At 43.9% G+C, this 25,726-nt stretch overlaps 1 protein-coding gene across 3 annotated transcripts in view; it reads left to right on the top strand.

The window, feature by feature from the left end:
• The window catches only part of LOC148535181 (putative E3 ISG15--protein ligase HERC6), a 157,615-nt gene that overhangs the window by 100,583 nt on the left and 31,306 nt on the right, over positions 1-25,726 (top strand). For 2 of the 3 annotated variants that reach the window (XM_088464478.1, XM_088464477.1), the window contains exons 19-23: positions 804-864; positions 8,963-9,033; positions 12,949-13,132; positions 16,943-17,045; positions 19,454-21,451. In XM_088464478.1, coding sequence (XP_088320604.1) covers positions 804-864; positions 8,963-9,033; positions 12,949-13,132; positions 16,943-17,045; positions 19,454-19,665 — 631 coding nt within the window. In that variant the 3' untranslated portion in view covers positions 19,666-21,451. Of the gene's footprint in view, positions 1-803; positions 865-8,962; positions 9,034-12,948; positions 13,133-16,942; positions 17,046-19,453; positions 21,452-25,726 lie in introns of those variants that run through there. The other variant, XR_015876088.1, reaches the window with a different exon arrangement.

Genomic DNA, 25,726 nt, shown 5'->3' with positions numbered 1-25,726 from the left:
CTAGGCAAAAACCTAATTCAGATCAAACTACACCACTATGCCAAATTTGGGGGAGCTAGGTCCAAAACTCTGGCCGTGCATAAAGGACAGACAGACACACACACTCTCATTTATTATATAGATGTAAGTCGGCTGATTCGTTTATATACATTGTCTTGTTTGTTGAACCAACGTAGTTCAGAAGTTTTGGGGAGATGTACTTCAACTGCAGTTGTAAAGCGCAATGGAATATGCTGTTGCCATATAAATAACTTCACCTTTTCCCAAGGTCCTTCCACTAGCCACGTCAGACAAAACATTTAGTAATTGGACCTTTCTAGAATTATTATACTTGCCTCTTAACATAGTAGTGTGTTAACTGCTTAAGTTAACTTTTGCCATACTCCTATAGAATCAGCTAATTCATTTAGGCAAAGGTTACCTTTATGTTGGTACTTACAGTACCTGTAATATGAAGGTAGAACAGGTAATGCTGTCCATGACAGCTACATAGGATGGAATTAAAACATTCCCTGTACAGATTCTAGAACTCGTTCTATCTATTAAATGGGAAAATGGATTTTGTATGTCTGGGACCGTATTTACCAAGGCCCCGTTGTCTCAATGGCCCTGACTGTAAACACAATTGCACACAAATTCAATTGACCGGCATTAAGTTCAATAACTTTGCATATGGATCTGATGTAGAGCTATTTGATTCTGGGACTCACTAGCCTCCTTAATCAGTATATCATATCAATATATCCAAAAGCTGTAACCTATAGGCATTTTTATGTATAGCAGAAACTGTATCCATTTTGTAGAAGTATGCAGATCCTCCTGGCTACTGAAAATGACGTGGAAAGCCTTGAACTGTATTTTACAGTAAGTATAAAATATATTTATGCATATGATCACACATCTGGTACATATTGCATTACATTCTGTACATACGTGTATACATAATACATTTTGACTCTATGGCTAACATGTTCTTCTAGCAGCTAAGGAAAATGCCATTACATGACAAAGTGTAACTTAGTTAAAACTAGGGGTGAGCGGGTTCGGATTTCTGAAATCCGAACCCCCCCGAGCCCCCCCGATCCGAGTCCGATCCGAGTCAGGCTCGACTTTTCCCGCCTGACTCGGATCTGAAATCGAGGCAAAACGTCATCATCCCGCCTTCCGAGTCTCGCGGGTTTTGGATCCTATATAAGGTACCCGCGTCGGCGCCATTTTCTCACTCGGCTGTGGACAGTGAAGAGGGAGGGTGGGAGTTAGGGCTGTGTAGTGTAGTGTAGTGTAGTGCTGCTGTTGTCCACTACTTCAAAGTCCATAGGGGCTGGCTGTGTTGTGCTGTGCTGCTGTTGTTAATAGGGGCTGTGTCCACTACTTCAAAGTCCATAGGGGCTGGCTGGACTGTGTTGTGCAGTCAGTTCTCCATAGGGGCTGTGTCCACTCCAAAGTCCTGTGCAGTGTCCCAGTCCTAAAGGGGTGCTGTAGTGTTGTCCAGGGGGTGCTCTGTCCATCAGGGGTGCTCCCCCCAAGTGCTAAAAAAATAATATATTTCCTGTGTTTGTGAATTGTGTGCGCAGTAGCTGCATGTGCATCAACAAAGTAGTGCCAAGCGTGCGCCTGTGTCATAAGTAAAGGGCCGGCTGGCTTGACCGTTAAGGGTGCTGTAACCCCCGAAAGTACACTCCAGTCCAAACCAAAAAAAAAATTATTTTCTGTGTTTGTGAATTGTGTGCGCAGTAGCCGCACGTGCATCAACAAAGTAGTGCCAAGCGTGCGCCTGTGTCATAAGTAAAGGGCCGGCTGGCTTGACCGTTAAAGGGTGCTGTAACCCCCAAAGTACACTCCAGTCCAAACCAAAAAAAAAATTATTTTCTGTGTTTGTGAATTGTGTGCGCAGTAGCCGCACGTGCATCAACAAAGTAGTGACAGGCGTGCGCCTGTGTCATAAGTAAAGGGCCGGCTGGCTTGACCGTTAAAGGGTGCTGTAACCCCCAAAGTACACTCCAGTCCAAACCAAAAAAAAAATTATTTTCTGTGTTTGTGAATTGTGTGCGCAGTAGCCGCACGTGCATCAACAAAGTAGTGCCAAGCGTGCGCCTGTGTCATAAGTAAAGGGCCGGCTGGCTTGACCGTTAAGGGTGCTGTAACCCCCGAAAGTACACTCCAGTCCAAACCAAAAAAAAAATTATTTTCTGTGTTTGTGAATTGTGTGCGCAGTAGCTGCACGTGCATCAACAAAGTAGTGACAAGCGTGCGCCTGTGTCATAAGTAAAGGGCCGGCTGGCTTGACCGTTAAGGGTGCTGTAACCCCCGAAAGTACACTCCAGTCCAAACCAAAAAAAAAATTATTTTCTGTGTTTAGCCGCACGTATATATCAAATTGATATAACATAAATGGAGGACCAAACTTTCTCCGATAAAAATAAAATAGAGAAAGATCAAGAACCACTTCCTCCTAGTGCTGAAGCTGCTGCCACTAGTCATGACATAGACGATAACATGCCATCAACGTCGTCTGCCAAGGCCGATGCCTAATGTCATAGTAGAGGGCACATACAATCCCAAATGGCAAAGTTCAGGAAAATGACCTTGAAAAAGACATTTAAATCAGCTGAAGAGAAACGTAAACTTGCCAATATGCCATTTACGACACGGAGTGGCAAGGAACGGCTAAGGTCGATCCCTAGTATGTTCATGACTAGTGGTTCAGCTTCACATGACGATGGAAGCCCTCCTCCCACTAAAAAAAATCAAAAGAGTTAAGCTGGCAAAAGCACAGCGAAGAACTGTGCTTTCTAAGAAGATATCACAAATCCCCAAGGAGAGTCCAAGTGTGATGGTGGTTGCGATGCCTGACCTTCCCAGCACTGGACGGGAAGAGGTGGCTCTTTCCACCATTTGCACGCCCCCTGCAAGTGCTGAAAGGAGCACCCACAGTCCACTTGCTGATATGCAAATTGAAGATGTCACTGTTGAAGTACAACAGGATGAGGATACTGGTGTAGCTGGCGCTGAGGAGGAAGTTGGCGAGGAGGATTCTGATGGTGATGTGGTTTGTTTAAATCAGGCTCCGGGGGAGACAGTTGTTGTCCGTGGGATGAAAAAGCCCATCACGGTCATGCCTGGGCAGAAGACCAAACATTCCACCTCTTTGGTCTGGCAATATTTCTATCCAAATCCGGACAACAACTGTCTTGCCATATGTACCATATGTAAAGGTGAAATAAGTAGGGGTAGGGACGTCAACCACCTAGGAACATCCTCCCTTATACGGCACCTGCAGCGCGTTCATAAAAAGTTACTGTCAAGTTCAGAAACTTTGGCTAAGACCGTAAGCAGTCCAGGGACACCTAAATCCCATTGTCCTGTTGTATCCAAGCGCCTGCAAACCACACCGTCAACTCCCTCCTCGTCAATTTCCTCCTTAGTCAGGATCGGAAGTAGTCCTGCAGGCCATGTCACTGGCATGACTGACTCTCCTATCCGGGATTCCTCCGGAGGATCCTGCATTGCTACGCCTACTGCTGCCGCTGCTGCTGTTGCTGCTGCTGGGAGTCGTTCATCATCCCAGAGAGGAAGTAGGAACACCACTACTTTTACTAAACAATTGACCCTCCAACAGTCCTTAGCGAGGAGGATGAAGTACGACAGCAGTCATCCAGAAGCAAAACGTATAACTGAGGCCTTGACTGCTATGTTGGTGTTAGACGTGCGTCCGGTATCCGCCATTAGTGCAGTGGGATTTAGACAATTGATGGAGGTAGTGTGTCCCCGGTTCCAAATCCCGTCTAGATTCCACTTCACTAGGCAGGCAATACCGAGACTGTACAGAAACGTCAGAAAAAGTGTCCTCAGTGTCCTGAAAAATGCCGTTGTACACAATGTCCACTTAACCACGGACATGTGGACAAGTGGAACAGGGCAGACTAAGGACTATATGACTGTGACAGCCCACTGGGTAGATGTATCACTTTACGCAGCAACAGCAGCAGCGTCACCAGTAGCAGCATCTCAGAAACGCCAGCTCGTTACAAGGCAGGCTACGCTGTGTATCACCGGTTTCAGTAAGAGGCACACCGCCGACAACCTCTTAGAGAAACTGAGGGAAATCATCGCCCAGTGGCTTACCCCACTTAGACTCTCCTGGGGATTTGTGATATCTGACAACGCCACCAATATTGTGCGGGCATTACATCTGGGCAAATTCCAGCACGTCCCATGTTTTGCTCACACAATAAACTTGGCGTTGCAGAATTTTCTGAAATGCGACAGGGGCGTGCAGGAGACGCTTTGGGTGGCCCGAAAAATTTCTGGCCACTTTCGCCATTCAGCGACTGCGTGCCGAAGACTGGAGCGCCAGCAAACACTCTTGAACCTGCCCCGCCATCACCTGAAGCAAGAGGTTGTGACGTGGTGGAACTCAACCCTCTATATGCTTCAGAGGATGGAGGAGCAGCAAAAGGCCATACAAGCCTATACATCCACCTATGACATAGGCAAAGGAGGGGGTATGCACCTGACTCAAGCGCAGTGGAGAATGATTTCCGTGTTGTGCAAGGTTCTCCAGCCCTTCGAACTTGCCACACATGAAGTCAGTTCAGACACTGCCAGCTTGAGTCAGGTCATTCCCCTCATCAGGCTTTTGCAGAAGCAGCTGGAGAAAGTGAAGGAGGAGCTAAGACGGAGCGATTCCGCTCGGCATGTGGGACTTGTGGATGAAGCCCTTCATTCGCTTTGCCAGGATTCCAGGGTGGTCAATCTGTTGAAATCAGACCACTACATTTTGGCCACCGTGCTCGATCCTAGGTTTAAAGCCTATGTGGTGTCTCTCTTTCCGGCCGACACAAGCCTGCAGAGGTGCAAAGACCTGCTGGTGAACACACTGTCAGCTGAAGCGGAACGTGACACGTCAACGGCTCCTTCTTCATTTTCTCCCGCAACTGGGGCTGCCAGGAAAAAACTTAGGTATCCTAAGCAACCCGCTGGCGGTGATGCAGGGCAGGCAGGACCAAGTTTGGACATCTGGTCCGGACTGAAGGACCTGGCAACAATTTCTGACATGTCTACTGTCACTGCATATGATACTGTCACCATTGACAGAATGGTGGAGGATTACATCGGTGACAGCATCCAAGTAGGCATGTCAGACAGTCCATACCTGTACTGGCTGGAAAAAGAGGCAATTTGGAGGCCCCTGTACAAACTGGCTCTATTTTACCTGAGTTGCCCCCCCTCCAGTGTGTACTCCGAAAGAGTGTTTAGTGCAGCCGGGAACCTTGTCAGCGAAAGGCGTAGGAGGTTGCTTCCACAGAATGTGGAGAAGATGATGTTCATCAAAATGAATTATCAGCTCTTCCAGGGAGACCAGCCTCCAGAAGGTACAGAGGGACCTGTGGTGGTGGATTCAAGTGGGGACGAGTTAATACTTTGTGAGGATGAGGATGTACACACTGAAGAGGGTGAGGAATCGGTGGATGAGGAGGATGAGGATGACATCTTGCCTCCGTAGAGCCAGTTTGTGCAGGGACACATTAATTGCCAGCTTGTTTTGTGGGGGCCCAAACGAACCAATCATTTCAGCCACAGTTGTGTGGCAGACCCTGGCGCTGAAATGATTGATTTGTTAAAGTGTGCATGTCCTGTTTATACAACATAAGGGTGGGTGGGAGGGCCCAAGGACAATTCCATCTTGCACCTCTTTTTTTTCTTTGCATTATGTACAGTTTGGGGCCTAGTTTTTCTAACTGCCATCCTGTCTGCCACTGCAGTGTCACTCCTAGATGGGTCACGTGTTTGTGCCGCCCACTCGTGTCGCTTAGCATAGTCATCCAGCTACCTCGGTGCAACCTTTTGGACATAAAAACACTATTGTGAGGTGTTCAGAATAGACTGGAAATGAGTGGAAATTAAGGTTATTGAGGTTAATAATAGCATAGGAGCAGAAAAACCTACAAATTCTGTGATTTTAGCTGTTTTTATGCTTTTTAAAAAAAAAATACAGATCCAAAACACAAAACCCAGAACCCAAAACACGGAAGGGTGGTTTTGGCAAAACCAATCCAGATCCAAAACACGAAGAGAGATCCAGATCCAAAACCAAAACACAAAACACGAAAAGTGGCCGGTGCACACCCCTAGTTAAAACCCACTTGTTGCTTTATTGAAGCTAGTAGTTAAGGGGAAAAAGGCAAATAGGAAAAAACCCACTCAATACCCTTGTTTTTAACACAGGCTCTGAAGCCTGTATATACATGTTTGGGATGTATTCAGCTTTGGACTGTACATGTGCAGGGAGTGTGTAATGTGCTAAGCAAGATTTTATTCAATTCAAGATTATCTGGCTCAACCATTCGCCTTTCTAAAGGCGCACATCCACTAGCAGGTATTAATGAGCGATTGCATCGTGCAGTCGCTCATTAATCAAGCACAAATCGTGCACTATAATGTTGGAAACGGCCAGCGATGCGTGCTCCCGCTGGTCGTTTCCGTCATCAATCATCGGCTGAACATGCCGGTCAATCTGCCGATACCAACAGATTGCCCATGGATGAGGGAGGGTGCCTGCACTGTGTAGGCACTGCAGGGGATGGGGAACGATGGTACGATTACGATGTCGTAATCGTACTGTCGTTACCTCATCTGCCAGTGGATGTGCGCCTTTAGTTGTAAGATTGTGGGTTGGGTAACTGCATGACAATAAAAACTAATTAGATTAGTATGCTGGAACTTGTAGTACTCATTGTAGCTGGAGCTCAGAGGGCTGATTAAAGTACATTCATACAGTATGTTTCCTCAAGGCTCTGTCAGTTCTGTAAACAATTTAGCTAATCAACTGTAAATGGTGGGAGAAGGGTGTGTGAGTGGAATAACGGCTCAAACCCTTCATCCCAGATTTTTCCCTGGAGGTCTGGGAAAACCGATTGCACACAACAATTCCCAGAGCTCTATTAAGGGTGAGTTACTAAGATGTCTCTCCCCCTAACTCAGTGGTTCCCAAACCTTTTTGAATCACAGCGCCCTAGAGTATCAGCATTGTTTTCACGGCACCCCTAAGCCAAAAGTGTGTTAATGAGAAAATAAATTTTTTTTTAGTAAAGTGTAGTAAATTGTGCTTACCTGTCATCCTTGGGTTCAGTTATGTGGTGGGGGACAGGTTTGCGTTTCTGTTTGTCTACATATTTACATTACATTGACCATAAATAATTTGATTTTGTTCTGGACCACCAACCTGAGGCACCCCTGCAAGTGTCCCGAGGCACCCCAGGGTTCCGCGGTGCACTGTTTGGGAACTACTGCCATAACTTGTAAATAAAGAACTCCTAAAAAGACATTTAATTCCACCTCTACCTTTTGATAGCATGAAGATGGAGGAAGGTGGGTGGTGGTAGGCAGAGCCTCCAGCACAAGGTTTGGGGCAACCATTTACAATCGCGTCCCCCGCTTCCTTAATGGATGGGAGGCATAGTCTCCACCAACAATATGGGGATGGTCAGCTCTCTAGCGGAAGGCACTTAAATAGCGAGAGCCCCACAACACGCCACATTGGACTGAGAGGAATCCAAATACATAGCGGAATGTTTTTCTATTATTCCCCAGCCAATTCCCTATCCATTTTTTTTTTTTATTATTCATCTCATAAATATGGGTGAACGTGTATTTAAGGTTGAATTTGAGTTAAGCAAGACTTTAAAAACTACTAACAAACAAGTGGACTAAGGGCCTGATTCAGAGCCGCTCGTAAGCGGCCGCTCGTTCGCTCCGAGCAATGTTTGCCCAACTGCGCATGCGTACGGATCGTAATACGCATGCGCGAACCAGTCACTAAGGCCGAAAATCGTTTGTTCGCTAAATAGCGAATGCCTGCTATTTTGAGTGACAGAATGAGGCGTATGTGGGTGGTAACAGGGGAAGGTGCTTGAAAACGGGGAGTGGAGATCCGAACGCAGGCGTGCTTAAAGGTCAAAACGGGCGTTTTAAGGGTGTGCATAATTAATACAGCAGCGTCATTGACCACGTCACTGGGTTATTTTATAGCCAGAACTGCTCGCAAAATTGTGGTAGCAAAAACCAACCACAAGAATAGCGAGCAGTTCATACCCTGGTCGATGTACTCGATTAATCTAATAAATAGCGGACATGACGTAGGATGCGAGCGGCCAGGGGGCGTATTTTTTCAAAAAACGACCGCAAGTTTTGTTCGCTCGTTCAGACATAGAGGTGTGAACAGACCGCAAAGAACGAACGGTTCATTTGAATAGCCACCCCTATTTTCTGAACAAGCGAGCGCAAATAGCGTCAGGCTCTGAATCAGGCCCTAAACCAATATAACTATTTAGTTTTAATACTGATACATTTGATACGATTGTCTGTCTGAAATAAGCCCCCTCAGTCAAGTCTTCATAAAATGATCAGGGGAAATCTGTATAATAGCACAAAACCAATATAATTTGATTCCAAAAAATAAATAAATTAGGTATAGTAATAACAAATGACCTAAATATATGACTTTGTGGCAGTTTCTGCCACCATAGGGGTTGATGTATCAAGCAGTGAAATAAGTGGACCATTGGAGAATTTGACAATAGCACCCAATCAGCTTTGAGGAAACATTTATCAAGTACATTCTAAAAAATAATAGGTAGAAGCTGATTGGTTTCTATTGGAAACTTCTCCACTGGTCCACTTTTCCAATTTTTTCACTGCTTGATATTATTATTATTATTATTATTATTATTATTACATCACTTATAACTAAAATCTAAATAAGAGATTAATTCTAGCTCTGCAAACTCATGCATCACAACAACATTCTAGAATGAGGGAAAATAAACGGTTTGTGGGATTCTGTGTAATTTGTCTCTGCTTATATAAAACTGGACAAACACTGCACAACTAGCTAAGTGATTCTTATTGTCTCTGAATTCCATATATGTTTTTAACTTATATATCTGAATCATTATTACAGTTCTCCTGGGAAAACAAAACTATAGAGTTTATCCCAAATGGAGCATCTGAGCGTGTGACCAATTTAAACAAGTATGTATACAGAGTTCTTGTTCAATTGTTTAACTTTTGTTTTGTGAATGACATTGCCAGAATAAGTCCTTTTCTCAGAAAGAAATCCATTGTCTCTTAATGTCACTTATTGATTGCTGTAGCCTCCTATAAACCAATATTCCACTTCAGAAGGCTATGGGCCTGATTCAGAGCTGAACTCTCTGACCAGAGCGCTCGCTCTGAATCAGGGCCCTCCATGAAAATGGAGCGGTCTCCTGGCCGCTCGTATAGCTGTGGGTGACCACCCACAGCATATGCGAGCGGCCAAAAAGATGGTCGCGATGGTCTTGACCATCGCGACCATCGGACTTGCGATGGAGACCCTGCGGTAGGGTCTCCCGGCCACAAGCCCTAGAGTGATTTTGGCTCTATCAGAGCCAAAACCACTCCCACTGACATCACTAGTGATGTCAGTGGGGCCGGCTTCAGACAGTAGGCGTTCCCATGGGAACGCCTCCGTCTGGCAGGCACGCCCACCAAAGGGGGCGTGCTGTCAATCAACATCGACAGCACGCCCCCTTTGGTGCGAGACCCGGAGCAATGGAAAGCCCATCGCTCCCCGGGTCTCGCGCATGTGCACGACGGAGCTCCCTCCATCGTGCGCATGCGCAGTGGGGAACATCGACCCGCTTGCAAGCGGGTCTGAATGACCCCCTATATCCTCTGCAGCACTCATCATTCCCTGCGGTATCTGGTCATTAGGTCTACATTGTCTAGGTAGACAATGGAAAATAGACAAGCAATAGATAGACAGGGACTGAAGGTCAACAGGGTCTGAAGGTCGACACACTAAAGGTCGACTGGTAACAAGGTCGACAGGCAGTAGGTCGACAGCAACTGAAGGTCGACAGGATATGAAGGTCGACACACTAAAGGTCAACTGGTAACTAGGTTGACAAGTATGAAGGTCAACAGGCAGTAGGTCGACAGGGACTGAAGGTCGGCATGGTCAGAAGGTCAACACACTAAAAGTCGACTGGTAGCGAGGTCGACAGGTATGAAGGTCAACATGGTCATTAGGTCAACACTCATATGGTTGACATGCAAATGGTCGACACATGGTTTGTTTTGTATTTTTAACCCTAATCTTTACCCTAACCACCCTCTTGGTGCCTAACCCTAACCCTCCCTCCTGGTGCATAACCCTAACCGTTGGGGTAAGTGCCTAACCCTAACCGTCGGAGTAAGTGCCTAACCCTAACCGTCGGAGTAAGTGCCTAACCCTAACCGTCGGAGTAAGTGCCTAACCCTAACCGTCGGAGTAAGTGCCTAACCCTAACCATCAGAGTAAGTGCCTAACCCTAACCATCGGAGTAAGTGCCTAACCCTTACCGTCGGAGTAATTGCCTAACCCTAAGTGCCTAACCCTGACACTAACCCTAAAAAAAGTGACGACCATTTGACTATATGAGTGTCGAACTACTGCCTGTCGACCCTGTTACTAGTCGACCCATTGGAGTAAGTGCCTAACCCTAACCCTAACCCTAAAAAAAAATAAAAAAATGTGTCGACCATTTGACTATATGAAGGTCAAAATACTGCCTGTCGACCTTCATAGCTATGACATAGAATTCGGGCGCATATATAGTATGTTTTATAAGAATAAAATTATTAGAATTATTCAGCAATTTACTAATTACTTCTCTGCTGCTCCTACAGAGTAAATCTGTAGTACTCTAGATATAGACAAAAACCACTGTTAAGCAAATAACAAGGAGCGCAGATAGATCTCTAAAAAGTATCAAGCAATTTTTAATATAGAATAGATCCATCAACATATTAAATACACAGATTAGATTAAATTGCACAGAAACATTGCTGCACAATAATTAAAGGAATAATGCAACTTCAAAAATAGTTGATAAAATATGTGCTAATAATGAATGAACTCCATTTAATAAAAACCCAATTTTGGGAGCAGCTAGTTAGTATCCTTTTAGGACCAAAATAATGGTCTAAAGCCTTTAGGACAAATAGTTCTTTTTCTTTCTTTCAGCAATGTTTCTGTGCAATTCTAATCCAATCTGTGTATTTAATATGTTGATTGATATATTCTATATTAAAAATTGCTTGATACTTTTTAGAGATCTATCTGCGCTCCTTGTTATTTGGTTAACAGTGGTTTTTGACCTTCATAGCTGTCGACCTTGTTACTAGTCGACCCGTCATAGTAAGTGCCTAACACAAAAAAAAAAAGTCAACCATTTGACTATGAGTGTCGACCTAGTGCCTGTCGACCTTCATACCTTTCGACCTTGTTACCAATCGACCTTTAATGTGTCGACCTTCTGACCCTGTCGACCTTCAGTCCCTGTCGACCTACTGCCTGTCGACCTTCATGCCCGGGGGGGGGGGCTGCCTACTTACTATACAGTGGTCTAGCCCTAATACCCAGAGCCACTCTCACTGGGCTCAGCGCCCTAACATCCAGGGTCTTACCAGCGGCTCAGGATTTTAAGCCTGCATACTACAGGGCACAAAAGGACAGGCCTGATGCCCAGAGTTCCTTTCTATAATGTGGCCTCAGGCCTATGGAATGCCTAATGGAGGAGCTCAGCTAGTGGCCTGGGCCTAATGCCCAGGGCCAGTTAATACAGGGCTCAGGCCTGTGGGCCTACCTAACAGGGGGCTTAATCAATTGGGCATGGTGTCCTCCTGTATATCCACACGCCCTGGCAGATGGCCATGGGCCTAGTGCCCGCCTACTTTCTTGATTAGTGACCTGGGTCTATTACCCAGGTCACTTGCACCTAATAGGGGCAATTAATCTCTATAGAGCCTAATGCCCGCTCACAGCATTTGGGCCTAGCACCCGCCTAAATGCCCACAGGCCTAATGCCTGACTGTGCCCCATGGGCCTAGTGCCCGACAACCCTGGTGGTCTAGGGAGGGGTTAATGGTAGGCCTCACAGAAGGCCTACCTGTTATGGTGGAAGAGGCTGTGGAGGGGGGGGCTTTGTTAGCTCTATTACGTTCCACCCCCGCAGTTTTCTCCGGTCCTCAGCCACATTTTTCTGGTGCTGGCCAGCAGCTCCACCTCTTCTTTTCTTCCTCCAGCTGGCGCCTCCTATCTTTCTTCTTGACAGCGGCAACTACTGGCTGACGTTAAATGGGAGACGTGCCGTACGGGCGCGTCCCCAAATAACGTGTAATTTATGGGGCGTGGCCTATGGTAATTAGACCACGCCCCCTTTTCGACACACGCCAGGTTATGGGGCATCTGAGTCCCTGTCTGTACTGGGCGCGGGTCCTGCTGGAGCCGGCCCTGGCATGTTTGTCATACATAAGGGTTCCTGGCCGGATCAACAGAATACTAAAACCGTGACACCTGCCCTGTGATGCAATCCGGTATCCTAGGTCCCACTAATCCTGTCTTCTCTTTCTTTCTGCAGAGTTACCTTTGTATCTGGACTTTGGTCCTTTCTGTGTATTCACCGTCTTCTCTGACTGTTTTTTTGCGCATGCGAAAGGGGTTTTCTAGCTATACTTTGTGCATTCAGTGGCTGCTGGGATACAAAGGGGCGGAGCTGTAATGGAGGACAGGCTGCAAGACAGGGAAGTGGATATTTTTTCATATGGAGGATCAGATTATGCTATCCTGAAATGGCGAATCTGAAAGGAGCAGAGCTTTTCGTTCTTTTATTAAGTAATAACTTCACCACGGTAAACCAGTTTATTAAATAGACAAAAGTGGAGAAAAGACCTGTTTTCAGCTAATCGAGGCTTTTCACTGCTCCATGAATAGACCCTTATATCTGATAGACAAAATAAAAAGTTGTCATGGTAACAGAAAGGAGCAGATTCAATTAGAAGCACTGTGGCTAATTGAATCTGCCCCAAAATGTATTACCTAAGAAAATGTTGAAATTACAACAATGTATTTATATCTTGAAGGCACGACTATGTTAATAAGTGCATCGACTACATTTTCAACACATCCGTGGCGGAGACATTTGAAGAGTTCAAGAGAGGACTCCACAAAGTCTGCGACAAAGAGATTTTGTCATTTTTTCAGCCAGATGAACTGATGGATCTTGTTTCTGGTCATGCAAATTATGACTGGAAAGTATTTGAACAGGTGAATTCTGGAATGCTGTGTACGTTATATACACAAATGTTTGCAAGTCTAATAAAATGTGTTCAGTGACGTAGCTACTGCTCCTGGAGCCCGATGCAGACCACGCCTCCATTGTATGATGTCACGTGGAGGGGGCGTGGTCTGCACCCGGTGGCGGGAGCAGGTGATTACAGCAATGCCTGGAGAATCCTCAGGATGCTCCGGGCTACTGTAAGGGCAGTGTTGTGACCGTCTGGAGCAGCCTAAAGACACTCCAGACGGCACTGCTGCAGAGATTCTGGCAGCAGGCTGCTGTTACAGACACCCTGCTAGCCAGTTGCAGGAGCTGTGGGTGAGCGGCGGTGCCGCCCACTGCCCTGAATGTGTTAGACCAGAGGTTTCTAAACTCTGCCATTACAGTCCAGCTTTTAAGGATATCCATGATTGAGTCCAGATGGTTAAAGCAAATTGATTGAGGTACTAATTAAGTCACCTGTGCTCAATCCTTAAAACGTGGACTGTAAAGGCAGAGTTTGGGAACCTCTGTGTTAGACTTTGCAATAAAGGTTACTGTTTATTGAACCATTTTTTGTGTCTGGGGATTGCAAGAGATCTAGGTAGGAAGCCTTTGCAGCTGCTACAAAACAGACCAGAGCACAGCAAACCACAATACCTCTAATGTTGTAAAGGAATTTGGCTCGCAGAGAAGGGCTGGGAGAAACCATGCTAATGATAAAACTCCTAACTATGGGCCTGATTCAGAGTTTTACACTATTGCATTTGCAACTCCCTATTTATGTGCAAAAACGTGCTAACGCCTGCCAACAGATGCCTGCCTATAAATGGTGCGTGATGGACTGAGCAAATGTTGCTACATCCACTTCCCTTTCAGCCTTGTGTGCAGATCCCCTGGGGGTTGAGAACACACCACCATTGATGCCACATCGGACGCACACTGACACCTCGAGTAAGTTGTGGGCTGCACAGATTCCAGGTAAACTTTCTCTCTAAAACTTGCCTCTTAGACTGCGGTTCTGCATTTGGGAATGCAGCTGTGATCGCAGACACACCCCAGGAACACCCATAACATGTCCACAGACCAGCCTTTTTCTTGCGAACACTATCGTCCACTTCCCTGACTCCACCACGAACGCCCATGGATCTCAGTGGTCTACTCAGGACCTTGCGATTACGGAGACATTGCGAATGCCATCTCAAACTACAGCTCGCACGTGCGAAGTGAGACTTTTCATGCATGTGCAGTAACAGAAAATCACTCAACTTCGGCATAGCGTACAACTCTGTATCAGGCCCACTGTCTGTGTGCTGTAGTTCCCCCCTCCGGGAACTACTTCTGCTTCAACAAGTCAGAAGTATAATTCTGATTGGAAGATGTGATAAGCAAAAAGGATATAAAAGTAAAATAAGAATCCTATTCTATTACTGATAATAAAATCAATGAGTAGAAATATTAATTTATTGGAGAACAATAAGAATGTGTTACAGGTAGACACACTTGTTTTCATTTTATTTAAGTTATTTCCTTACTATATCACTTTCTATATTTTATACTTAGATATCTCACTTTAACTATAAACTATCTGGGTACTTATTTTAAAAGAAACTAAATAATATTGAAAACCTATGAACCTTTAACTAAGGAATGGATGCTACATGAGGTATCCTGGCTGGGACGGATTGCAGCTGCAAAAATGGTGCTCCTCCCGAAACTTATGTACTTATTTCGTACTATCCCTAGACCCCTATCTAAATCTATATGTCATAAATATTATCAAATACTTACTAAATATATCTGGAAAGGGAATAGACCCAAAATAGCAAGAAGCACTCTTACCCTCTCCAAGGAGGTTGGAGGAGTAGCCTTCCCAGACTAGGAATGCTATCATTCAGCTTGTATTCTTAGTCAGGCCAGAGATTGGTTCATAATTGACTCCCCCAAACCCTGGGTACTTATTGAAAGGGAATTTGTGTCCCTTCCCTCTTTCTGATTTATTCTGGTTGCCCCCCTCTGAATTTTCCTTCAGACCTGGATTTTGTAAAGCAGTTCGGACTACAATAATGTGCTGGTATGCATATGTTTCCTTAGATGAAGAAATTTTCTTGCCTTCTCCTAATCTGTCTCTCCAATCGATAGCTAATTTGATTCCAGATTTGTATTTAGGTTCATGGATTGGGGCGGGCCTTTCCTCCCTGAGTGACGTATTCACAGAAAATGGTCTTGCCCCATTTGTGTTTCTTCAAACTCAATTTGGACTAATGAAGCAGGACTTTTATAAATACTTACAGCTGAGACATTTGTTACATAGCCACCTCCCTTCTCCAATTAAGAAACCTGCCTTCACAGCGTTGCTGTTGCTTCGTTTCCAATCTCCTAATCATAAAGGAGGTATCTCTTGGTGATATCAGTGTCAGATAATAATAAATAAAAAAGGGAAATTACCATGTCAGATCAAATGGGAGAGAGATTTAGCTGTAGATCTTTCTGAATATGATTGGAATATTATTTTTTGTTCTGGTTTTACAGTATCCAAATGTATTAACCATTCAGAAATGTATTACAAGCTACTTCAGAGAGCATATTTTACACCTTAGAGGCAACATAAAATCTGGCCCTCTGCCTCCCAATATTGTTGGCGAAACTGTGGCTTGGTTGGAGACATTCTCCATGTTTTCTGGTCATGTCCCCTGCTTCGACCCTTATGGAATGCGGTGTTTTCCATGATAAGTAATATAGTTGGAACTTGGAACAAGCATTCCTGTGGAGCCCCTAACCGCTTTATTTCATTTTTATCCTGGGACATTATCCTGTGGTGAGAGATACATCATGGGACATATTTTAATAGCTACGAAGGCTGCAATTGCTCAGGGGTGGAAGACTGCTAACTTGCCCAACATCACAATGATAGAAAACAAGGTTCATAAGCACTTTGTTTTTGAAACATTGGATAGCAAATATTCCTCCTCTGCTAACTCCATCCATATGAAATGGTTTCAATGGGGAGAATATAGGGAAAAACAAGGTCATTCCACTATTTATAGCGCTCCTGTTGATTTAGGTGTTCTCTGCTCACCTCATTCAGATTCGGGGTAGTTCTAATCATCATTCCTTTAGTATCCTGTTTCTAATTACTTTTATGTGTATTAAAAGTTCTTTTTTATGTCTATGAATCAAATGTTTGTAAGCTGACCAATTATATTTTGTTTTGTTTTGTGATATGCGATATGTCTGGCTTCCCCCTTTTCCCCTTTTTTTCATTCTGTATCCTCATTTATTTTTCTATACTAAATTTTCAATAAAAACTATTATGGAAAAAAAAAGAAACTAAATAAAAGTGATATTTTAATTTGAATACTAAATACAAAAAAAATAAATATAACCTCATTAACAAACTGTACCTTAGTATGGCAATGAAGGGCTTGTGCAATGAGTAGGAAACCCATTCTTTCTCTGCAATTTGAGTTTCCCATCATGTACAGTATGTGTAATCAAAAGATTGTTTAACATTGTTGTTGAACAGTTAAATTGTTTAATTTATCATACTGTATGTAAATCAAGATTTCATCAATTTGATTGTTCATTAGCCAAATCATTCACAAAACTCTGTGTGTATGTAGCTTATAAATATCCTACTTTAAACATAGAAAAATCTACATTTCTGCATCATATAACCTCATCTGTGTTATCCTGAGAAATGTTTGGGGAATTACTACTATATATTACAATTAGGATTTAAAAAATTATAAATCTATTCTTGTATTTAGTAAAGCGTTTTACTTATGTGTTAAAAAAATGCATCTTTTTCTCTGCAGAACACCAGTTACATGGGAAAGTACACTCGAAAACACCAAACTATCGTCATGTTTTGGAAGGTTTTCCATAAATTACCCCTGGAAAAAAAGAAAGGCTTTCTCTGTATGTATACAAATTACACAATAGTCCCATGATTCATCCATATTTCTTAATATGTGTCTCAAATCTATTATTGCTAAATAATATTGCAAGTATCAAGGGCATATGTATTAATAATTGCGGCAGTGCCCCGATTATTAACAGTTTGCCTTCCGATTGACTTTTTCACTTTGTTCCCGATATGTACTTACTGTAACTCGCTGGGAAAGCGAAAACAGTAACTGCTGTCCTTGCGATTTACATCCCTGGGGTATCTGAGTAATCTTTAACATTTGTGAGAGACTCCTCCGGGGAATCTGACACTGCGCATGTGCACACTGTAAGTTTCTGGAGCTGGCCGGAGGCTGCATGAGATGATGACGTAATCCAACAGGGCCATACTCCGAAAACCTTGCCTACGTATTTTAAGTTTGGTACAGTACATAGGGGTCAGACCGTAATCCCCATTGATAATGGGGACTCGACTGCAGTCTGCAGCGCTAATTAGCCTTTTGCTGGAGATTTCCATAAAATCTCCCGCATTAGGCTGTCAGTACATAGCAGCAATACATAAAATAATGCAGAAACCAGAAACTGCTTTTCTGCATCATTTTATGAAAAATTGGGCTTGATATATAGGTCCTTTTAGTTTTATGAAGATAAAAAAACGAAATAATATAATTACATTATTTAACCCACCAGTAAGTATCTTGACCCGTGACTATTCACCACATAGAAGGACATTTATAAAATCTGGAGACATACACAAACAGTATTTAAATAAACATCTGTTACCTGTTCAAAAATTCTTTCACCATGGCCACTCAAACTATTTTGACCTTTTTTTCATTTCTATACTAATTCAGGAACATACTTGCCTACTTTTGAAAAAGCATTTCAGGGAGATTGTGAAAGCAACACCTATGAGTGCGGTGGTAAAGTGGGTGTGTACTGCTACATCTGAGAGGTGTCATAATACTGGCTTACATCCAAATGTAAATGAGCCCCAAAGCAGTTAGTAATATCTACTGGTACATTTCAAAACTGCTTGTAGCCATAGGGATCATTGTGTCTTATAGGGATGTGCCGGCTTGGATATGTTCGAGTTTGCACGCCGAGGTCGGATTTTTCCCTCCAAAAAAACGGAACTCAGAAAGAGGCAAAACATCATCTTGTATGGACAAACATCATCATTCCTGAAGATAACATTTTACCTCTTTCTGAGTTCCGTTTTTTTGGAGGGAAAAATCTGAACTCGGCGTGCAAACTCGAACCTATCCGAGCCTGCACATCCCTACTTTATAACCAATGCAGGGAAATTATACTAATAATCCCATTTGAATATATATATATATATATATATATATATATATGGTTTTTTTTTTAATATAACAGCTTCATAATGGGGTAAAATGAAATCAGGGAGATTGCTAGACTCTTCAGGGAGACAGGGAGATTGCTACTATTTCAGGGAGTCTCCCTGACAATCAGGGAGAGTTGGCAAGTATGATTCAGGAAGCTAATAGTTATATAAATACATAGTAACACTTCTGGAGCGCTATATTTATCTTTATAAATAAGCAAATAAATAAAGGTATGTTTGCTAGATGCCTAGAAGTGTGAATTTATAGTTAGAAACAGACATCTGGCCTCCCTTGCTCAAATTGCATGTTTTACTGAAACTAAGTGGAAAAACATTAACATCACTGCAGTATACAGACTTTTAGGCCCGTATTCAATTAGCCGCGATAATTTTGCCGCCATCGGCAGAATGTACTTTCCGCCTACATCGCGTGTTTTGGATGCGGAAACTTATTGGGCACGCCCCCGCTATTCGCCCTATTCAATTCCAGAGGACGCGAAAACGGCAAGCCACGATGTCGGGACAGGTGGAAAATGCGTACGCGAAAAGTCTTTGCTATTGAATATGGCAATACTTTTCCGCCTGGCGAAATGACGTCATCCGCGATACTTTTTCGCGGATTCTGACTTTTCGCCGCTGATTGAATACAGCCCTTAGTGTACAATTACTCTTTCCAAAAATAAAAAGATGAAGAAACAAAATGACCTTCCACTTGATTTACTAAAACTTTTTTAAAGGGCTCAAAATAGTTTTGACTCATTAGGAATTACATTAAGCCAGTTAAAGACAATCCTACAGTTGCATAATTTAAATACCCTGACCAGGATTATATAAGGATGTTGTGCCTATAGTACTCCAAGCATGCAACAGTATGTATGTAGGTAACATTTATGCTTTATTTGAGTATACCGAAGTGGTGGTCAACCTTTTGTGGCCTCTGCTGCCACCTAGCTTTAAGTCTGTTAATTCCAATAATCTGCTTCTGCAGACATTTTTTGTCTTTGCTTTGTAAAGTATTCCCAATTTAAAGTGAATAATAAAATGTCTGATAAATGTTCTTTGTTTTCAGATTTCCTGACAGGAAATGACAAAATCCCAGTTTTTGGGATAGATAGTTTATGCATGAAGATATCTGCGTTTGGTGTCCCACGTGAGAACTACCTGCCAGAAGCACAGACATGCTCTCAGCTATTGCTTCTGCCTGAATACTCTAAAGCTGAAGTGCTCCGCTCAAAGCTGCTTCTGGCTATAGAGAACAGCAAGGGATTCAACAAGACCTAGAAAACCTGGTTATAAGCATTTATCCTAACAACTCCAGGCTTCTATGATCTTTAGCAGGCCAGGTATTACAAATATCCCTATTTAATGAGAAATGTGTCAGTCTATCTATGTGATTTGAGTGCTACCACTGCAGTCTTTCTGAGACATGCATGAAATTTGCCTGTTACTTTCCTTTGAGGACTGGAAGATTACAAAGTACAGCTATTAGGCCTTTATGTGCATATATAGTTATTATGTTATGTTATATTCAGTAGGAAATATACAAAAGCTACGATTATTCTGCATGTTTTTTATAGTATTCTCTCCCTATATCTGTCACTCCACTTTACACTGGTTCTCTGCGTCCTCCAGAATACACATTACGCATTTTTACCTACAAATCTCTCAACCCCTCCCATTCATACATCTCAAATCACATCTGAAAATACTCATCCTCAGGGACCTATTTATCAATTATTATTTGCCGGAAATGCCCTGAAAAAAAAAATTTTTTGGAGGATACTCACAAATTCTAAGTATTCACCAAATGTATCTACAGTCTATGGTTAACCAACGATGGCTGATGGTTTTGCCATCGATGGTGGAGATCCAGGGATGGGCAGATCGATTCACTGCACTGAGTTGAGCCTCATGGCTCAACTCAGTGAAGTGTCTCGAGACAGTGGACCTCATTCAGAGTCGGTCGCAAGCGCCGATGTGCTCGTAACTGACTCGATGGTTAGTCCCGCGCAGCAGCGGCACTGCGCGTGCGTGCGCAAGCCCCGGAGTGAGAGAGAAACTCTCTCACTACGGAGCTCGTTACAAAAGGGGCGGCTGTCGATGTTGATCAACAGTTCGCCCTGTTTGGTAGGCGGGCCAGGGGGGTTGGTTTGCAAAACGGAGGCGTTCCTTAACGAACGCCTACCGTTTTGTGGGCGGCCGCACTGACATCATCAGTGATGTCAGTGGGGAGTTTCCTGCTCAAACAGAGCAGGAAGCTCCCTGGACTTACAAGTGCCGAGACCCAACCTTAGGGTCTCGTCGTAAGCCCCGATGGTCGCGATGGTGATGACCATGCGACCATCAACCTGGTCGGTCGTTGGGTGGTAACCCACATCTTAACTAACGACCAGGAGGCCGCACTTCAAAAATGAAGCGGCCGCCCTCATTCAGAGAGAGCGATCGCTTCTTGCGAGCTCCTCTGAATGAGGGCCAGTCTCGAGACACGGCTTTTTAGATAGAGCAAGCGCTGGAGTGATGGGATGCTTTTGGCCGAATTTACCAAGCTCTGGAATATGATGCACCTCAGATCAGGATATAGCAGTGCCTGCTATGGAGTCCTGCTCACTGCAGAGCTGAGAGGCTTCTTCTGCTGTTTCATCACACAGCAGGTGCCCTGCAAGTACCCGGGGGCCAGATTTCAGCAGGTGGCAGGCCGCATTTGGCCGCCTCTGGTATCTATGTCTACATTTATTTTGTCTCTGTTTGATGTATCCTCTGTTTTCCCCACTGTAATGGTACTGTGCAGCAATCTTGTACTTTACAAATCAACCATAAAAATTTTAATATCTCAACTAGGTGTTAGGGCTCAGGTACATTTCCAATGTATAGCCTGGTTAATCATGTAAAGGTATGTTGAGGAAGCTACAATATCTGAGCCCTTTTCCAGCAGTGCCACCATTGCTAGCAAGCACCTGATAATTATTTTTCCTTAAATGTAATTGTTAATTTAAACAATCATGTGTAATGATAACAGATGTGCCATCAATTGTTTTTTTGCATTAATAATATTCATACTATACAATGACTAAAGTGATTTTTGCATTCTTAAAAAACTTTCACTACAATAAATATTAAAATAAAATTAGTGTGAAATGATCAATGTATTTGGCTTTTTCTTGGAAAGGTGTAATATTTAAGTACTTAAATATCCCACTACCAGTCAGAGAAGAGGGATTTATTTGATATACAGTATTTAAGATAAAACACCATCCAAAAGTTTAAATGTAGTTTTCGTTGTCATTCAGAGAGTTATGATAATTACAAATATCTGCTTACCTTGGTGACAGTCCCTGTGATTCAGCAGCACCCTACAGACTCTAATGGTCCTAATGGTGATGCTGACACACCTCTCCCATCAGCCTACATTACATATGAATGGGAAAATGGCATCAACAGCAACACTCTGCATTCGATAGGGGTGGTTTCCTTCTAGGGGATCTGACAGATAGGGGGAACACCATCCGCCAGGGATTTTACCTTTACATAATGAACTCCACTCAAAACTAAGGGCCTGATTCAGAGCTGAACGCTCTGACCAGAGCGCTCGCTCTGAATCAGGGCCCTCCTCCATGAAAATGGAGCGGCCTCCTGGCCGCTCGTATAGCTGTGGGTGACCAACCACAGCATATGCGAGCGGCCAAAAAGATGGTCGCGATGGTCTTGACCATCGCGACCATCGGACTTGCGACGGAGACCCTGCGGTAGGGTCTCCCTGCCACAAGCCCTGGAGTGATTTTGGCTCTATCAGAGCCAAAATCACTCCCACTGACATCACTAGTGATGTCAGTGGGGCCGGCTTCAGACGGTAGGCGTTCCCATGGGAACGCCTCCGTCTGGCAGCCACGCCCCCGGCACACCCACCAAAGGGGGCGTGCTGTCACTCAACATCGACAGCACGCCCCCTTTGGTGCGAGACCCGTAGCGATGGAAAGCCCGTCGCTCCCCGGGTCTTGCGCATGCGCAGTGGGGAACATCAACCCGCTTGGGAGCGTCCTGACGCTCACGAGCGGATCTGAATGACCCCCTAATTCTTACGAAATCTCGTAAATCAGACCTTTCGCATACAGGGCCTGATTCAGAGACGGACACTAATGCGATCGCAGCTGTGTTTTCGTATGCAACGCAGCTGCAAAAATATGCTAATGTGTGCAAAGATCACCCGAGCATAAAGACTCCCACTGCTGCCTTCTTACCTGCGTGCAACAACGCATACTTGCATGAATATCGGTAACATCGATGGCCATCTTGCCCTTGTGGAAGGTCTAACTAGCCGCAGACTCGGCAGCTCTCATACTGCGTATACAATTGCAGTGGCTCATTTATGTACGGCCATAAAAAGGTGTTAAAACACACCTGCGTTTGTCTGACCACCCCCCTGTTACCATCCCCAAACGCTGACAACCTGTCACTCACTGTGAAATGTATTTCTTTGTGTATCCGTATTCGCAATGTGATCGCAGTGCGGCTTATGCGCAATGGCAAACATCGCTCGATCTGCATACGTAATCGCCATTGTGTTCATCTCTGAATCAGTCCCACAATCGGCTACACATTAAACATTGGTTACATTTAATGTGTGTTACAGCAACCTAGGGTTTTTCTAAATTCACCTCAGTGTGCCTGCATTAAGTTAGCAGCCTGGGCAGGTAAAATCTTTCTTATACCTCTTTTCCACCAAAAACCCAGGTCCGACCTGGGTTTTTGGACATGGTTCCAACCCTGGTCAGACCCAGGTCAGACCCATTTACACTGCACCTTTGATCTGGGTTACTCCCAGGTCAGCCCTGTTCACACTGAACTCAGGTCTGCCCTGCTAAACCTGTGAGGTCATAAAAAGTGGGAGGTGAATGCTCCACAACCACCAATCCGCTCATTTTAGGCATGATCCAGGTCAGATAACCCGGGTTGCACCGTTTACACTGCACCATTACCTGGGTCCATCCTGGGTCCAACCCTGGTAGCTACCTGGGTTGGATTGCAGGGTCACTTGACCCAGGTTATTTTTCAGGGACCCTTTTACACTGAGCTGCGACCCGGGTAGACCCAGCAAAAACCCAGGTTTTTGCTCTGGTGTAAAAGGGGTATAAGTGTCAGCAAGTCATGTAATGTCAGCAGCATGTTTACCTGAGAAACTTCCTGTGATCAAACTAGAGTTACAGCTGTCAAGACAGACTCCAAATTGGCTCCAATAGTTTGGGAACAGCGTCACAGTGACTTCAGACCACACAAACGGCTCATTTAAAAAAAAAAAAGTCAAGATAGCTGCAGCTTTATAGTTTATTATCTCAGGAATAATGTGTGTCAACAATTTCGCTTTGCAATTATGCTTTTATTCAGCCTTTAATACGGATTGACTGGTCATTGTGACTTTGTGAATGGTGTTCTTCCTTAAGTAAATTAATATCCACATTGTTGGTCACAGTAGAGTTTTTACTCACAGCCACCTGTCTCAAAAGTTAGTATCAATCTACGGCAGAGATTCAATTAAGAATGAGGTTCCAGTGCATTCAATACTGGTAATTACAGGAGCAAAACCTGCACTGGTTTTTGATAGCACTTCTATAGAGTGCGAACCAGTGACGTAACTTCATCCCAGTCGCCCAGAAGTAAGATAAATCTTGGCGTCTGCCCCATCCATGCCAACTTTAATGGTGCGTACACACTACACGATATGCTCCCTGAGCGATATCGTGTAGTGTGTCCCCGGCAGGCTGTGCTCAATGTCGTTCATGACATTGAGCACAGCCGCTGAATGATATCATTAACGATATCGTTCAGCGCCGGGCTCTCTCCCCCATTCCCCGATATGCAGCAACCTGACGAGGTCGTCAGGTTCTGCAGCATGTCAGCCCGATGAACAATGTCGGAAACGACCAGCGGGAGTGCGCATCGCTGGTCGTTTCCGACATAAAAGTTCACGATTTGTGCACAATTACTGAGCGATTGTACGATTACGATGTCGTAAACGTGCAGTCGCTCAGTAGAATCGCTCAGTGTGTACCCACCTTAAGACTTTGTAAAATGAACAACACGCCCATGTCGTTCCTATGAGTTGTATCATGTGACTCAGACTCAGTACTCCTCGTTCAGTTACAGCCCATTTCCTGTGAAACTGTTACCACTCATGTTTGTCACAAAAATGGTCTCTGCATCCATGGGCAGCCATACAACACAGAGCATTTTTAATACTGACATACAATACTAAGAGTATTTTTGTGACTGCAGATAATAAGTACAACATATTTGTGACCACCAGACAAAAAGGAGAGCATCTTGGTGACCACCATACAACACTAAGAGAATTTTAGTGAGCACCTCACAATACTAAGAGCATTTTAGTGACTGTCATACTCTATTAAGAGCATTTTTGTGACCATCAGAGAGTATGGAGAGCACTTTTGTGACTGCCAGACAACACTAAGAGCAATTTAATTACCTCCATACAATACTAAGAGCATTTTAGTGACCACCATACAATACAAAGAGTATTATTGTGACCGCCAGGCAATAAGGAAAGCACTTTTGAGACCACCATACACTACTAAGAGCATTTTTGTGACCGCCCAGGCAATATGGAGAGCATTTTTGTGACCGCCAGAGTATACAGATACCATTTTTGTGACAAACATACAATATAATCTCATCATTAAATAACCTTCCTCAAAGATAATTTTGTCAAGCAAAAACCCCATTCAATAAATTTAGCAACTTAATAATAATTAATTCCGTAATACCCTCAAATAATAAACCGCCACATCAATAAATACATTTATATTCATTAAGCAGCTCAATCTAATCAAAATAACCACACAACCTCAATAAAAACATAAACAACAAATAAACCAATCATACAGCATTAACCCCTTCACCCTATAATACATTCCCACATTAAGTAACCACTTATACTTATTAACTTTGCAAAACTATAGGTCTGATTCATTAAAGATCAAAACTGCAACAGCTCGCAGTTGGCCAATTGTTGTGCACTGCGTATGCATGTGTGTGCGCTAAGGTTCAGCTGCGATCACGGAGACCACGCAGAGCCATCGCACAGTGCAATGAGATTAGCAATTTCTAAGTAAGGTCAGGGCTGCTGTAATTCTGCGTGAGGGGCCGATGGTACTCAATACCGATGTTTATGGAGGTTTTCAAGGTATTACGGATGGGAGATAGCGGTAGTGGGAGGCAGTGTGCGTCTCTATGCTAGCAAGGCGACGGCCTTACGATGGCGATCATTAGCATATTTTTGCAGCAGACCTGCGTGCGATTATGGACCTGCAATCACAATATCGATCCGTAA

Source organism: Taudactylus pleione, unplaced genomic scaffold (assembly GCF_031769625.1).
Source record: "Taudactylus pleione unplaced genomic scaffold, aTauple2 ptg000055l, whole genome shotgun sequence".
Lineage (NCBI taxonomy): Eukaryota > Metazoa > Chordata > Amphibia > Anura > Myobatrachidae > Taudactylus > Taudactylus pleione.
Note: the sequence above shows the minus strand (reverse complement) of the source record. Positions and strands in the feature narration are given on the sequence as shown.